This window comes from Haliotis rufescens, unplaced genomic scaffold (genome assembly GCF_023055435.1).
Source record: "Haliotis rufescens isolate VD_foot unplaced genomic scaffold, xgHalRufe1.0.p SCAF_19, whole genome shotgun sequence".
In the NCBI taxonomy this organism is placed as follows: domain Eukaryota; kingdom Metazoa; phylum Mollusca; class Gastropoda; order Lepetellida; family Haliotidae; genus Haliotis; species Haliotis rufescens.
In genome coordinates, this window is record NW_025963879.1 from 20,348,390 (window position 1) to 20,365,236 (window position 16,847).

The 16,847-nt window shown below is 40.8% G+C and overlaps 1 protein-coding gene across 1 annotated transcript; it reads right to left on the bottom strand.

Moving 5' to 3' along the window:
• Nucleotides 1-291: 291 nt before the first annotated feature.
• On the bottom strand, nucleotides 292-4,948 carry LOC124112839. Its single transcript, XM_048398706.1, has 3 exons — nucleotides 4,874-4,948; nucleotides 3,255-3,353; nucleotides 292-882 (listed from the first exon to the last, which is right to left on the bottom strand). The coding sequence occupies exons 2-3, from the start codon at nucleotides 3,273-3,275 to the stop codon at nucleotides 292-294; spliced, it is 612 nt and encodes a 203-aa protein (XP_048254663.1). The 5' UTR covers nucleotides 3,276-3,353; nucleotides 4,874-4,948.
• Between the last annotated feature and the right edge of the window lie 11,899 nt (nucleotides 4,949-16,847).

Consider the following 16,847-nt stretch of genomic DNA (forward strand, 5'->3'; position numbering starts at 1 on the left):
GACAATCCGAGATTACCTATTGAGTATGACCATTTGACTTTACATAATGATATAGCCTCCATCGCATTAACAGCATCACACATCACACAGATATCAAAATGCATTATTGTCGTCTGTTGATGACGTCACTATTTTCGCAAGGAGATTATCGCCTTCTATCAGGACCCGCTCTTAGGCAGGTGTGGCACCGTGGTGTGGATGCTGGATGTTGATTGGCTGGAATGTTTGGGCGGTACTTTCCACTTGTATCGAAGACACAACTAGAGTCAAGGTCATTTCTTGAACAGTTACCTAGAGGCTCGGGGGAAGGGATTGGCGTGAACTTGAATAACCCTTCCCAGACGCAGGACGCCCCTCGGTGTCTGCGTGGGGCATAAGACAGCGCAGGAGGGCGGTTGATCGGAACGTGTCTCCGTGGGAAGACCCGAGGTCACAAGGAGGGCCCCTGCCAACGACAGCGTTCTTGATAACGCTGACTTCGTAGGTCGCCGCAATGGCATCCCCAGGACACACCTTTAGGAGAAGTTCTACAAAATCAAGTTTAAGGGTGCAGTTGTCTTTGAAAGAGGCTTGGTCATCTTTATTCAGTACTTTGCTGTCGACTATCACCATCTTCCTCTCGCTGATATTACGGATTTTGAAGACAAACGGATCTCTACCATCGTTCCATATCTCAGCGTCCATTCTTGACATACGCTCGTCATTCAACCAAACGTCTGCACTCGAGCGTCGACCTATTGTCACCTTCTCTCCAACAAGTCGTCTGATGACGTAAGAAGGGAGATAAGCGGAGATACTGGTGTTGAGGGTTGGTTGGTAGAAGATAAGCAGACGACTGGGTGTTTCTACAGTTGCTGCACACGTGTCTTTCATTGTTGCACTCTGTGGATAGACAAGATATCAGGCTTTAAGGCCAGGCTTTTTTTATTTTTAGTATTACGGATTTTTCAGCCCAAAGTCCAGGGTTGGAGGAGGGGAAAAAAGCCAGATGCATTTTTTTATGCAGAATGCCTCTGGCATACTTTATGAACATATTCTGTGTTCAAAAGACTGCATTGTGTGACGATAAAGCCACTTTTAACAATAAAAATTCTACCACTTACAAGACGGACAATTGTCAAGGGAGGCTATTCATGTTCGGCTTCGAGATCAACAAAGATCGATTATGTATCTCTTTACTAGTTCACAACGGTAAATTCATATGTTTTTTTTTATTAAAAGGTGATGATAACAAATAAAACAACTGACTACGTGGCTATCGGCGGGGGAAAAAATGGAAATCTGATTTTGTTTTTTACATTTTCTCAAAGAGTCGGCGGGTCCGTAATTCGAAAAATATAAAACGCCTGGCCTAAAAGGACAAGGTATATTCAGGGCCATTGTTGGCCCGATGCAATGGAAATGACAATGTACGATATAGGATAAGAGCCCTTTTCGGCCGACGGGAAATGCCAGATTGAATAGTTACTTAAAAGTTTTATTTTTTGTTTAACATCGAACGGGGATCCAGTGGCTGACAACTAGCCTCTCTCTTTCACTTTCACGTTTAAAACTTCTGACATGTAAAGTACATTAGTATGGTTAAAAAGAGAGAAAAATACGTCAGGGGGAATCTAACTGTGAGAAAATCCCTGACCCAAGATATATTTTACTTCATTGTCATAATCGCCTTTCCAAAGACAATCAGCTTGGCTCAAAGAACTGTTCTTCTTCAAAAAGCCTGTTCGACACTTTAATCTTACCTATACATATTCAGGCCTAATTATCATTCATATTGACTTATCTGATAACTTTGAAACTAATTTTTAAACTTATGTAGATCCTGTGGCCCCAAAAGGGCACTAACCATATCCTGGTATAAATTACGGATAACTTGCGGGTGTTACCGGTAGGGAATAACAATCTTGGATGGACTACGTGTGGAAATAACTACGAACAAGTGTAAACGTAGGGATGGGTGAGTGTCACGGAAACAGGGGCGAAAAAACTACTTTCCCCTTTCGCGAACACCTTGTGTCATCACTGATTTACTCTTATTATATGACTGGACTACAGAAATCCAGTGATGACAACAGTTCAGGTAAGATTTTCATGTCGATTTCTAAAAAGCTTGCTTATTTCTTAAATTATGCAAATTTGATCCTCCAAGACTTCTTGTTTTGATATATTAGTCTCTTTTATTAGCTTTCTCTGTAAGATATTTTTTTGCCCTCAAGCATTCTGTGGATTTCGCGATCGCATTTTAAAGACCCCGAAATAAGAGCTTTGTCATTAACCAGTTTCAATTCAAATACCGTCCGTTAAGGCTCAAAGTAATATGCTACATACACGGAATGACATTAACACAAAATGATTTTGACAGAAAACGCCCTTAAGAAACAGTTGGTTGTATGGTTTGTTGTTAAACCCTGCACTAAGCAATATTCCAGCTATATGCCGGCGGCCTGTAAATAATCGAGTGATTGACATCATGAGCATCGATCTACGCAATTGGGAAACGAGGACATGCATCAACCAAGTCAGCGAGCCGGACCACCCCATGCAGTTAGTCGCCTCTTACGACAAACATGGGTTGCTGAAGACCTATTCTCTTCCCGGATCTTCATATGTGCCCATAACAAAAAGACAATTTAAAACCTACTGGCTGTTTGTGTAACTCGATATGCAGTTTTTGAAATTGTGGTAACACCTCGCAGGAGGTATTACAACGATTGTAACACCTCGCAGGAGGGCTTACAATCATTGTAAACCCTTGATAGAACAAAAACTACGAACAGCCTACGAGACGCACGTGCAGATTTCGTGCCATTGCGAGACGCACGTGGTGAGGTCACCGGTTTCATTGAACCGAGTTCACGACTGCAGGCGATATTTCATCTCCGATACAGGTTATACATTTGAGAGTTTTTATTACAGTTATTCAATTAGAAACGTTGTCTATGCCGCAGTAGGCCCCCTCGGGACGTTCCCTCATGTGAGGGTTTACAATCTCTAGTAATCCCTCTGAGACATGGTTTCTCCTACACTTATAACGAAGGTATGTTGTGGATTTGAGGTTAATGGGGGTCCACATATTTAAGTAGAAGTCTATAAAGTGGGTGGTCAATACAGGAGACACCCCATCAACACCCTCTGGATCCGCAACTGTACTGTGTGGGGGTAAGAACGATAAGGTCACACTATACCTCCTGGTTATACAATTCAAAAGAAGGCTACAACTGCGTGCAGTCACTAGACGGGCATTCTTGACGTACGAGTTCTGCTTGGCGATCCATGATCCAGGAAGTGCGAAGGTCAGGGTCACCTTAGTTATGTATACTTCCTTTCCCGGAAACACCACAGAACCCGGATTTCTGGAACAAAGAGGATGCATATATCTATTACCAACACTATTTATCTATGAGTAATGGGTGCTGGTCTTGCATTTACTTCTTACATTACTGAGTGGTGGTGTTCACTCAAGAAACACCACAAATGTGACAGAAGGGTACGAAAGCCACTTTGGTACCATAATTGTATTTTATTTAAATCGAAATTTCTCGTTATTTCAATTATTTTCTGAAAATGTCGATTTTTGTTTACTCGTTGCCTTGATTTTTTTCTTGTTATTTCGATTATTTTCTCGTTATTTCAAGTGTATTTTCTCGCTATTTCAATTGTTTTCTCGAAAGTTTTCTCGTTTTACAGAGGTGAACTTGAAATGAATGTGAAAATAATCGAAATAACGCAAAAAAAACCCCTCGAAATTTCGAGAAAATAATTGAAATAACGAGAACATAATCGAAGTGACAGGAACATAATTGAAAGTAACGAGATAAAAGTCGAAGTAACGAGAAAATAATTGACATAACTAAAACAATCTCGATTTGAAAATAATAATAATTATGGCACAAAAGTGGTATGATTAGGTTTTCGTAGGAGGGATACATTCTGTTCTGGTTCTGGTTCACCAACTATTCATCCCTAGTGAATACAGAACCATTAACTACTCACCCAAATATATACAAATCCAATCAACCATGCATCCACCCCACGTGTATACTGAACAATCAATCATTTACCCTACCCAACCAACACCCGAGTACACTGAACCAATCAACCATTCACCCCCTGGAGGTTTATGAACCATAATCCATTCACTCCTCGAGTATTCTTAGCCAATCAATCATTCATCCCTCGAGTTCACTGAACTATCAGCCATTCACAACCGCGAGTATACTCAATCATCAACCATTCATTGACTATACTGACAATCAACCATTAACCACTTCGAGTATAGTGAAATATCAACCACTCATACTCTTGAGTATTCCCATCCTTGAGCCAGTCACTGCCTGAAGTATACTCAACAATCAACCATACACTACCTCGAATATACTCAACCACCAATACTACCTCGAGTATATCAAACAATCAGCCATTCATACTTCGATAGGCCCCGTGAAGATTCCGGGGTAGAATAGGTCTTCAGCAACCCATGCTTGCCGTAAGGGGCGACTATGCTTGTCGTAAAAGGCGACTAACGGGATCGGGTGGTCAGGCTCGCTGACTTGGTTGATGCATGTCATCGATCCCAATTGCGTTGATCGATGCTCATGACATTAATCACTCGCTTGTCTGGTCCAGACTCGATTATTTACAGACCGCCGTCATATAGCTGGAATATTGCTGAGTGCGGCGTTAAACAACAAACAAACAAAACAAAAAATCATACTCCGATAGGGAATACCGAACGAACTGGTACATGACATGAAATACTGATACAAAGAAAATGATATATATAATAATGAAAATGCCGATTAAAAAGAATTGTTTAAAAACCGTATAAATGCCAATAAAACAATGAATATCAACATATAACTACTTATATTACTTCTTAATCCGCCGAATACCTGACAGGATAAACATACTAGTGTTTGTACAACACTACAATAAATCACCCCCAAACACTATAAAACCATTATTCAGTATAGTCAGACAACGATACTAGGGACATTTCTATGTATTATCTCGTCTTGATCACATGTGTTGAGGTTCATATCTATACCAGTACTTGTAGTTTTAGGGGCCTATTTAAGGTTGTATCAAATTAATTACATTAATTAAACGTTGGCTACACAAAAGAAAATGTCTAATGCTGCTTCGGGTGACATTATGAGAACACTTTGAGCGCAATCCCACCCCACCCCACCCCCACCCCCACCCTCTCCTCCTTACGTTCGTTGGAAGCATGTCTGATATGCCAGAAGCATGTTGAATAGGACACTAGATCCGGGAGGGTAGTCAGCAGGCCTGGTATGATTGATTCAGGTCCGTCAAACATACCTGTGTATCCTTTACTCAGGTAAACTTCTGAGACCTGCATCGATTCCGGCTTTCCTCACACAAGCAGGGCGGTCGGGTAGCCTAGTGGTTAAAGCGTTCGCTCGTCACGTCGAAGACCCAGGTTCGATTCCCGATATGGTGAAACCCATTTCTGGTGTCCCCCGCCGTGATATTGCTGGAATATTGCTAAAAGCGGCGTAAAACCATACTCACTCACTCACTCACTCACACATTAAGTGAGTGAGTGAGTTGGGTTTAACGCCGCTTTTAACAGAATTCCAGTTATATCACAGCGTGACAGCTTAATGTGGGAGGAAAGCCCGAAGTGATGCAGGTCTCAGACGTTTACCACTTTGGTGAAACCCACGAGCACGGGTATGGTGCTGACAAACCTAGAAACATAATCGGGGCGAACCGGGATTCGAACCCACTATCATAGGTTTCTGCCCAAGGGACGCAACTCTGCACAGCGAATCGCGGCGCCTTAGACGACTGGGCCACCCGTGCCCCCCACACATTAAGCTGACACACCGCGATATAACTGGAATACTGTTAAAAGCGGTGTTAAACCCAACTCACTCACTCACTCACTCACATTTACTCAGATTCCATAATGTAGGTCAATATAAGTTAGTGTTTACTCCACTTACATAGAGGCAATGATACGAAGTCACGCACGGCACTATAACTACGAGGTTTCCACCAAGACTAATAAGGGCACAGGACAAAGGAGCGTAGACCCCCTTTAATTCGACCACAAAGCTCTTATTACTTACAAGGTATGGTTTGATCCAGGAAGTTGAGGCGGGAAGTAACGAGAACTATAAGAAACCAAGTTTACAAGACCTAAAGTAGCTACTTCTTGGTATAGCCTATGGCCCGGGTACATTTTAAACCAGGTGTCCGGCCTCACATAATGAGCTGTACACATTGAGGTAACTTCATAGCTTCGTTACAACATTGCGGACTGTTCCAGTTCGAGTTCAATTTAGTCTCTGAAAAACGGTGGTACAAGGGTATATATATATATGTATTATTTATTAAGACATTAAGACATGTTACCGTCTTGATCTGCATTGAATATATATATAAAACCCCAAAATCACAGATCATTGAATATATATATATTCAAAGCAGATCAAGACGGTAACATGTCTTAATGTCTTAATAAATAATACATACATATATATACTCTTGTCTTAATGTCTTGATAAATAATATATGTATATATATATACTCTTGTTCAGAGACTATATATATTCAATGCAGATCAAGACGGTAACATGTCTTAATCAATAATTTAGACACTTTATATTAACGTAATGTTGTGTTCAAATGTAAAATAAATCTGGACAGATGTTTCAAAGTGGATATATATTTTAGGTGATAACGTTTTACGCAGTTTACACATATTTGACCAGATATAACAGTTCTTTGGGATGTAAAGTCGTTTTGGTGCTTCACACCTAAAAAGATCGTGAAACTCGTCTCCAACAGTAGATGAATTGCATAGTGTATAGACACGGTCTTCTCTCAGTAACCCTCTCCATCGGCCGGTTTCAATGGGCAAATGATGATTCGATGTGCGAAATTGTAAAATTGGCAAGTAGATAGTTTTGGGAAGTAATAGAAAATTTTCGAATTTGGGTAATTCTTTTAAATGTTGGTGGTATAAACCTTTTGAACTTGATAAGAGACATTATCGCCACTGTTGAATATATTGGTCTTTAAGAGTTCTCTCGACCTTTGAAACCAGCCATGAAGTTGAGCAAATAGACGGGTTTATGAATACTTCTGACAGTTCGCTGTCATTTAACAACTATTATGATGACATCACACTATTGTTGTTGTAGTTGATTTTGAGCCAGGAATTCACTGGTCATTCTGACCGTGCATTTTGAGCAAGACTGGTAAACCTAGAAGATCCGAAATTCCGGTACTACAGATTCTCATGATTTCTCCATTAATATTTGCCCCACTATGGAGCTGGACCACCTCCGTGGTATGGTGGTAGAGCGTCCGCCCGGAGAGCCGAAGGTCCGGGGTTCGATCCCCGGCCGCGTCATACCATAAGACGCTAATAGATGGTACTTGTTGTTACCCTGTCTGGCGCTCGGTATAAAGGGGTTTAAACAAGGTCTGGTCGGCTCGGAGTCAGTATACTGTGTCTGAGTGGGGTATTCATGTTAAACTGCGGCATGGTATCTCAGCGAGCTAGCACTATAAATCGGCATCAGTCCGGATTAGTACAAGCAGCAACACACACACGTGCATGCACGTCGTTATATAAGTGCAATAATCTTGGACGCGACGCTAAACCCAATTTCACCTCACCTCACCGTTTAACTCTGTGTATAAGGGCAACAATGTCATTTAAAACTGGATCAGCCAGCTGAAACCGTTTCTTGAAAAATAACTCCACTTTTCATATTTACATGACTTGTGGTCAACTTTTTGATTAACTAGGTATATTGTTGTATATGTTTCATAATACCATATTATAGGTTAATGAAATCTTATGTTATAGCTACGAAAAGACTCCAGGCAATGTTACGAGCGTGTAGATGAAAAAAAACAAGCTTTCTATAAAATAAAAAAATCTTATATTTGCCCCAAATCGTCAAATTTTCGCTTCTTTGATCCTTAATTTAGACGTTATGAATGTGTTCGCTCACATTTTTTTAATTTACAACGAACTTAATTAAGTTGTCAATGCATTATTTAAATAATGTGATAAGCATAACTTTCATAATTATAAACACTAGGATTAGACCTTTCAAATATTGTATAACATGGCTGTTGCTATAATTATTTTTAATTGTTTTTTGCCTTTATACATGAAAATGGCGAATCATTAGTTACTGGACACTGGTACATTTAGTAATTACACCTACCATCTGGTCACAACTCACAATAAGTCCCCATGGTCCCTGGTGTGGTGATCTCCCTTTAGTTACTGACGATCTCTAGCCCATTTTTATATTGTGTTGTTCCTTAATACTTAATACTTTTAAATGTTCCGCAACTAGTTTTAAATCTTATCTGTGATATTCTAGTTCTCATACTGTCCTTCGATGACAGATTTTTATAACGTTTAAATATTTGTATATTTCATGTCTAACTTCTCGTCACGATATTGCTGAAATATTGCCGATGTGACGTAAAGCATTACCTCACTCACTCACTCACAACTCAAAATGTGTAGGACTGTTACTTTTGTGTTTGCTAGCCCTTACATGGAAATGGCAGATGATTCATTTAGTTAAATTACTCATTACAGTATATATTTTATGATTCATGAACATTCATTCACTTTCATTTAATTTTTCATTTTAATAAACTAAGTTTAATTCATTTATCTCTTGTCTTCTCTTGTCACTATGTGTATCGTAGCGTATCGAGATACGTATCGAATCGTGATGTAAGTATCGAGATACGTATCGTATCGTGACTTAGGTGTATCGTTGCAGCCCTACAAATGATGGGCGAACATTTCTGGCTAATGATTTTTCGCCAACAAATAACTGGGAAAGAACTGTATCTGCTACAATATCTGAAAATATATGTGATTATTCAAAGATTAAAATTCCTGGTTATATTGGGGGGGGGGGGGGGGGGGGGGGGGGGGGGGAGAAAGTGTAGGTGGTTGTTAGATACTGGAGCTCAGATCAGTGTTATTACTGAACAGTTAGACATGCATATGAGAGGCAAACGTGACAAACCTCATTCTTCACACCGAACTGTAGATGGGGAGAGAATATCTGTTGTGTATGATTTAACCTCAGACTGCAAGATTGGGTCAAATTATATGGATTCACGACGGTTTACAGTAGTGAGGAAATCGGCTTACCCAGCTATTCTTGGTATGGATATCATATCTAAACTAGGACTGAAATATACTCTGGGTGATGACTGTTGTGAAGTGAGAGACTCGTCGAATCAGTAAACTGTATCAGAGAAAAGTTCATCATCTCTACAAGTCAACTTGATTTATGCTACAAGTAATGTGACATTTTCACCTCGTCAGTTTGTAGTTGTGAGAGGTACTGTTGCAAATGGAGAAGAAATGTCTGGAAATATTGGACTTGTTGAATCGGCTGGATATCGAGGGTCAGAACGATTTGGAATTGGATGTGGCAGAGTGTTAGAGAAGGTCAGAGATAATGGTACCATATTGTTGCACATGACTAACCCACACAATGATAGTGTTCAGATAACAGCTGGAACAGTGATTGGGACATTTTCTCCTGACTTGATTGATAATCCTGTTATTGCAAGCATTCCTGAGAAAGCAAGTACAACTGAGATATCTACGGGAGAGAAGATTGACAAGATGGCGAGAGAATTGTCGAATGATTCTGATGTAAGCTCAGATCAACAAAAGAGACTCTACAAAGTCATAAAGAAGAATTCTGATGTGTTCTCGATAAATGGGGAATTAGGCTGTACAAATGTAATCGAACACTGTATTCCAACTGGCGATTCAACACCGGTGTCACAGAGGCCAGGCTGGGTACCCCACAATAGATTGAAAGATATTGAGGGATTTGTTCAGGACAGTTTGGATAAGGGACTCATTAGACCTAGCAACAGTCCTTGGGCCAGTCGTTTAGTGCTTGTACAGAAGGCAGATTCAAGTACGCGCTATTGTGTGGACTTTACTCGTTTGAATGATCGGACGGTGGGCGACAGCTTTCCAATACCAAGGATCGACGATAGTCTAGCTGCCCTTGGCAAAGCCAAAACCTTCACAACGTTAGATTTGAATAAGGCCTATTACCAGATTCCCATGAATGAAGATGACAAATCAAAAACAGGCTTTGTGTGTCATAAAGGATTGTTTGAATTTAATGTGATGCCCTTTGGGCTAAAAGGTGCGCCACAAACATTTCAACGCATGATGCTGAATATAATGGGTGACCTCAATTGGGAAATTGTGCTGATATATCTGGACGATATTATAATTTACTCAAGAAGTTTTGACGAACATCTTGAACATATTCAGAAAGTGTGTGGTAGACTTAGACAGGCAGGTCTGAAACTGAATGGGTGGAAATGCAACTTTGCCAAGAAGAAAGTGAAATACCTTGGTCACATAGTGGATGAGAGTGGTATCAGACAAGATCCAGGGAAAATATCTGCAGTGAAAAACTTTCCTCGACAAACTAACGCGACTGAAGTGAGAAGGTTCTTAGGTTTAGGATCTTATTATAGGTTTGTGCGTGATTTTTCTCAAATTGCTAAACCACTGAATAGACTGACAGAGAAAAATGCTATATTTGTGTGGACAGATGAATGTGAGAAAGCATTTGAAGTGTTAGGTGAGAAATTGAGTTGTACCCCTGTGCTTGTATATCCAAACTTTGAGGAAGAATTTGTGGTAGAGACATATGCTAGCAACATCGGGTTAGGGGCAGTCCTTAGTCAGTCTGGTAGAGTGATCGAGTATGCTTCACGGACATTATCGGCACCTGAACGAAATTATTCAGCAACAGAAAAAGAATGGCAGTAGTATGGGCTCTAGATAAATTCTGCATGTATTTGGAAGGAAACAAGTTTACAGTGATAAGTGACCATAAACCATTGTCCTACTTGCTGAAGTTGAAAGAACCAAAAGGGAAGTTGGCCAGATGGTGTGTTGCTATGGAGAACTATGATTTCAAGATTCAACATCATCCAGGCGAAGAAATGGTTGTACTGGATGCCTTGTCACGTGCGCCGCAAAATGTTGAGGTTGATGCTATTTGCCTAGGGGGTCTATGGACAAAAGAAGAAATAGTGTTGTTACAAGACAGTGACCAAGACATACAGGCAACGAAAGAGTGGTTGGAGACGGGTAATAAACCTAAAGATATCTCAACACATGTGAATAGTCTACTAACTGCACAGGGCAAGATGCTGAAAATATTGGAGGGTGTGCTGGTGATAGAAGCGGTAGATGGTAAACACAGAACTGTGTGTCCTAAGAGTGAAGCAAAGACTATACTAACAGTATTACATGACAGGATGGGACATTTTGGACCAGACAAAACTGAAGATGCTGTTAGAAGTGAATTCTTCTGGTTCGGATGGAGGAATGGTGTGATTTCATGGTGTAAGTCCTGTCAGAAATGTCAAATAAGGAAAAATCCAACTCAACCGGATAAGCAACCAGTAGGAAATCTTGACATTCCTGTGAGACCACTCCAGTCATGGCATATGGACTTTGCGGGACCGTTTCCTACAACTGAACGTGGAAACAAATATATTTTTGCTATGACTGATCCTCTGAGTAAATGGGTAGAAGCTTTTCCGGTTCCGGATCAAACATTTTAAACAACCACAAATGTCATTGTGAGGGAGATAGTGAGTAGGTATGGAGTACCAGAACAGATTCATTCAGACAGAGGAACACATTTTGAATCTGCAGTGCTGAAAGACTTGTGTGAAAAACTTGGAATTCGACAGACACGCACAGCACCTTACAACCCTGCTTGTAATGGGCAGGTTGAAAGGATGAATCGGAACATTTGAGCAGAGACTATTAATGATGATCGAGGCAAGGGATCAAAAGGACTGGGATGTTAAATTGCCTTATGCAATATCTTCGATAAGAATGGTTCCAAGTGCTTCAACTAAAGAGACACCCTTTGAAGTTTTGTTTGGGTTTCAGCCGAGAAACCAGGCAAGTGTGTTCACGTCAAACAAAACCCATAACATTGAAGAGACGAGAGGAGAAGTTCGGTCTAGGATTGTAAGAGAACAGTTGGGAAGAAAAGAAAGGCAGAGTAAGAATGTGAAGTTCCGACCATATGAAGGAGGGGAGAAAGTGTGGATGTATCATCCACATAAGGGAAATGGACTGTCTAGAAAGTTAGTGGGTAATAGATGGTCAGGGCCATTTACAGTGATCAAGAGACTGGGACAGACAATATATAAGATAGTACCTCTTAAGGGGCGTGGTCGCACAAGAGTGGTGAATCCTAGAATTCTTAAGAGACATTTCAGTCGACCAGGCCACCTCCAGGAACCTGATAGTGATACTATTGAGCATGATCAGTGTGTGCCATCAGAGACTGTGACAAGTGAAACTAAACAGATAACTGCTGAAAGAGAAAGTGATCAGTGTGACAGTGCGCAGCAGTTTGTGTTTCCGTTGGACTGTATTTCCACATGTGATGAAGAGACTAGTCGGAGAGTGAGAAGTTCAAGGAGACTGAGACATGCCCCATCATGGCAAAAAGATTATGAACTCTAAATTGAATAATTAGGTGTTTTGTAAAAAGTGTTATTGATAATTAAATGTATATATTGTATTTAAGTATTTTCTAATTAATTTGCATTTTTGAAGTGTACATAGAATAGGTTACTCTTATAGTTTAGCAATAAGCATTCATTGTCTAGGAGGGAGTGATGTTAGCATTGTGCGAATGGGCTAAGGGAAGTAACTCTGATTACCGGAAGAGTATTTACCGGAAGTGTATCGAATGTAAATAGAAGTTCGATGAATGAATGGATTCGGAAGTTGCTAAGAGATAGATATTGTAGGGATATTGCTAGGATATTGATGTATGGTTGTCAAGGGAGTAACGGATGTATTACGGTTAGTTTTGAGTCTGAATTGAAATAAACAAGACGTGTTCTTATACTCGCCCGTTGTGTGCTGTTTACCATATCCATATGCAATATGGGTATTGGATAGAAGAAGATTACTCTACATATGAATTCAAGCACTCCATAATTCCTATTGCAGAGTGATGTTACAGAATGGCGAAATATAAATGAAGGAGGTTTTGTCACTACGATAAGTGTTAAGGATATTATCTTGCTCAGTAGATATCAAATTTAATACTACAATGACAGGATGACCATTAGTCCATTACGTTATTTTTAGATACGCGTATGAAACGATATTGCGTTGCAACGCTGTTTCTTATATTTATCACTTGATACATGCATCTACTGCCTTACTCATAACTGGGTTGATTTCATGTGACATACCTACCCGTACCCGTGTGCCATGTCTGAATACATCCAAGTGTCATATTGACATGGAAGGGAGTGATTACTCTTCACATGTTTTATATTACGTCATATTTATTTAAAGTTAATAAAATTGTAAAATGTAGTCTTACTTTTCTATTTTAAATGACAAGAGATAATGGTCGTATGGGAGAATAGTTTCTGTATTTCCAGTTGATGAGACTTTGCCAAGGCCTTTTCCTTTGTTTGTTTCTCCTTGATTCTGACTTTGAATTTGAGATAAAAAAGTTAATTTAAATAAACAGAAAAAACTGATGTTAAAATTACAGCCATGAAATCGTCACAAAACACGTTAATTATCATGCATATTATTAAGGTGAACATATTTCGATCTTGACAGACGCCTATACATTATGCGGTATGTGACACTCTCATACAAATATTGGTAACATGAGACATGCGGATACAGAACGAGTGACAGTGATACGCCCTTACATACCCAGGTTACAGTGACACGCATATACATATTGTCGTAACTGCTATCGGGTGTCCAGTGCGACCCTACTACAGTTACTAAAAGTATTGCCGTTCTTGGTCATCATGGTGTAGTTAAGCCATAACTGTGCAACTCGCCTTGTGAGCCTCGGCTAGGCTATGTCAAGGAGTGATTGGTCAAACGACGCTCACTCCAAATTGTCTCCATCAGCATTCATACTCGCCTAATAAAGAAACGCAACACCAGGTTTATACTCACGTACGTTTTACTTCCTCTCAGCCAATTTATCAATACATGCAGGTGACAGTGACACACCTATACATATCCAGGTGACAGTGACACGCCTATACATATCCAGGTGACAGTGACACGCCTATACATATCCAGGTGACAGTGACACGCCTATACATATCCAGGTGACAGTGACACGCCTTTACATATCCAGGTGACAGTGACACGCCTATACATATCCAGGTGACAGTGACACGCCTATACATATCCAGGTGACAGTGACACGCCTATACATATCCAGGTGACAGTGACACGCCTATACATATGCAGGTCACAGTGACATGTCTTTACATATCCAGGTGACAGTGACACGCCTATACATATCCAGGTGACAGTGACACGCCTATACATATCCCGGTGACAGTGACACGCCTATACATATCCAGGTGACAGTGACACGCCTATACATATCCAGGTGACAGTGACACGCCTATACATATGCAGGTCACAGTGACATGTCTTTACATATCCAGGTGACAGTGACACGCCTATACATATCCAGGTGACAGTGACACGCCTATCCATATCCCGGTGACAGTGACACACCTATACATATCCAGGTGACAGTGACACGCCTATACATATCCAGGTGACAGTGACACGCCTATTCATATCCAGGTGACAGTGACACGCCTATACATATCCAGGTGACAGTGACACGCCTATACATATCCAGGTGACAGTGACACACGAACGATATCCAGGTGACAGTGACACACCTATACATATGCATGTCACAGTGACATGTCTTTACATATCCAGGTGACAGTGACATGCCTATACATATGCAGGTCACAGTGACATGTCTTTACATATCCAGGGGACAGTGACACGCCTATACATATCCAGGTGACAGTGACACGCCTATCCATATCCCTGTGACAGTGACACGCCTATACATATCTAGGTGACAGTGACACGCCTATACATATCCAGGTGACAGTGACACGCCTATCCATATCCAGGTGACAGTGACACGCCTATCCATATCCTGGTGACAGTGACACACCTGTACATATCCAGGTGACAGTGACATGTCTTTACATATCCAGGTGACAGTGACACGCCTATTCATATCCAGGGGACAGTGACACGCCTATACATATCCAGGTGACAGTGACACGCCTATACATATCCAGGTGACAGTGACACACCAACCATATCCAGGTGACAGTGACACACCTATCCATATCTATGTGACAGTGACACACCTATCCATATCCCCGTGACAAGTGACACGCCAACCATATCCAGGTGACAGTGACACACCTATACATATCCAGGGGACAGTGGTACAACATGTGAAACCGATTTTGGCACAATTTGGTTACAATATGGCGTCGACTCACGTTTAGATGTCGTGGCCACACTTGTGAAAGCTACTTCTGCGACAAATAGTGAAACGTTTTTGGCAATTAATTCATACAGTGATCAATCACGCATGTATCTTAGTCATTGCACGGCGACGTGCCTTATTTGTTATGGGTTTGAGAAACTACATGATGGGTAATCGTTGGAAAGATGCCATCAAACGTTTAATGGAAACTTTACCTTTGTCTCACATGTTTTGTTTTATTGTTGTTTAACGTCAGGTTCTATAAATATTCGAGTCTGGACCAGACAATCCAGTGATTGACATCATGATCAGCGATCTACGTATTTGGGATAAGATGACATGCATCAACAAAGCCACCGAGCCTGACCACCCGATTCCGTTCTTCGCCTCTTACGACAAGCACAGTAGTCGCCTTTTACGGCAAGCATGGGTTGCTGAAGACCTATTCTAATTCAAATCACGGGTCACTATACGTACATACACATGTACAAATTTCTGTTGTTTTGTTAGGTTCGTTTGACATAGATACTTGCATTCAGTACAAGTATCCAAACCATTGGCTAATTACGTCCGTAACTTAATCAACCCTTGTAACTGAATCACCCCCGGGTCAGCACCCTGCACCGTGCCCGGGGCAATAGTTCCCGCACAAGCGTCATCCCTCGTTTGTTACTTCCTACAGTCCACCATTCTTGCACCGTCTCTCTTCAAATACACACGTGTTTCGCTGTATCTAATCACTTTCCCACCCTCCCCACCCAGCTTGCCACTCCTTTTCTTTCCCTTTCAGCCGGTATGTGTCCTTTTTACCTTGAATTCTAATCACTTCTTTTCTTCAGCGAGAATCTATTTCAGCAACCAGCAGAGCAGATTGTATATATGTAAATAAACCTGTACAGATGTAAAAATGGTTCCACAATGCTTGTATCTATGTAACGAATAGTTTTTCAGGGCCCTTGTATATATGTAAATGACTACCTATAAACGATTCTGATATATGCTCGTCAAAACAATTTAGGGAACACTGATATTTTGTAGCACAGTTCATTCGATTCCTTTCAAATTTGGTATATGGCCTCCTGATCGGCGGCTAACGTACTGATATTGAAGACTACCCTTACTCGAGTGACTTCATGACCAGAACAAAGAATTTGAATCATACTGGACTCGTGAACGTTCATTTTTGACCAGCACTCATTTTCATGGAAATTTTTGTTGTAATCTCCTCCTCACAGCTTCCATAAAAAATGGAGATCGTGCATTTGCTCACTTATTCTCATGAAGCACGAGTTACAAGGAATTTTTGTGCGAAATTTGGGTTGATAAAGGCAGGTCGCTATGAAACTGCATCACTGTGTTCAACATGCCACAACGTCGACACCTCACGATTGAAGAACGAGCCAGGGTTATTGGGTGGCTAAATGAGAATGTTTCACA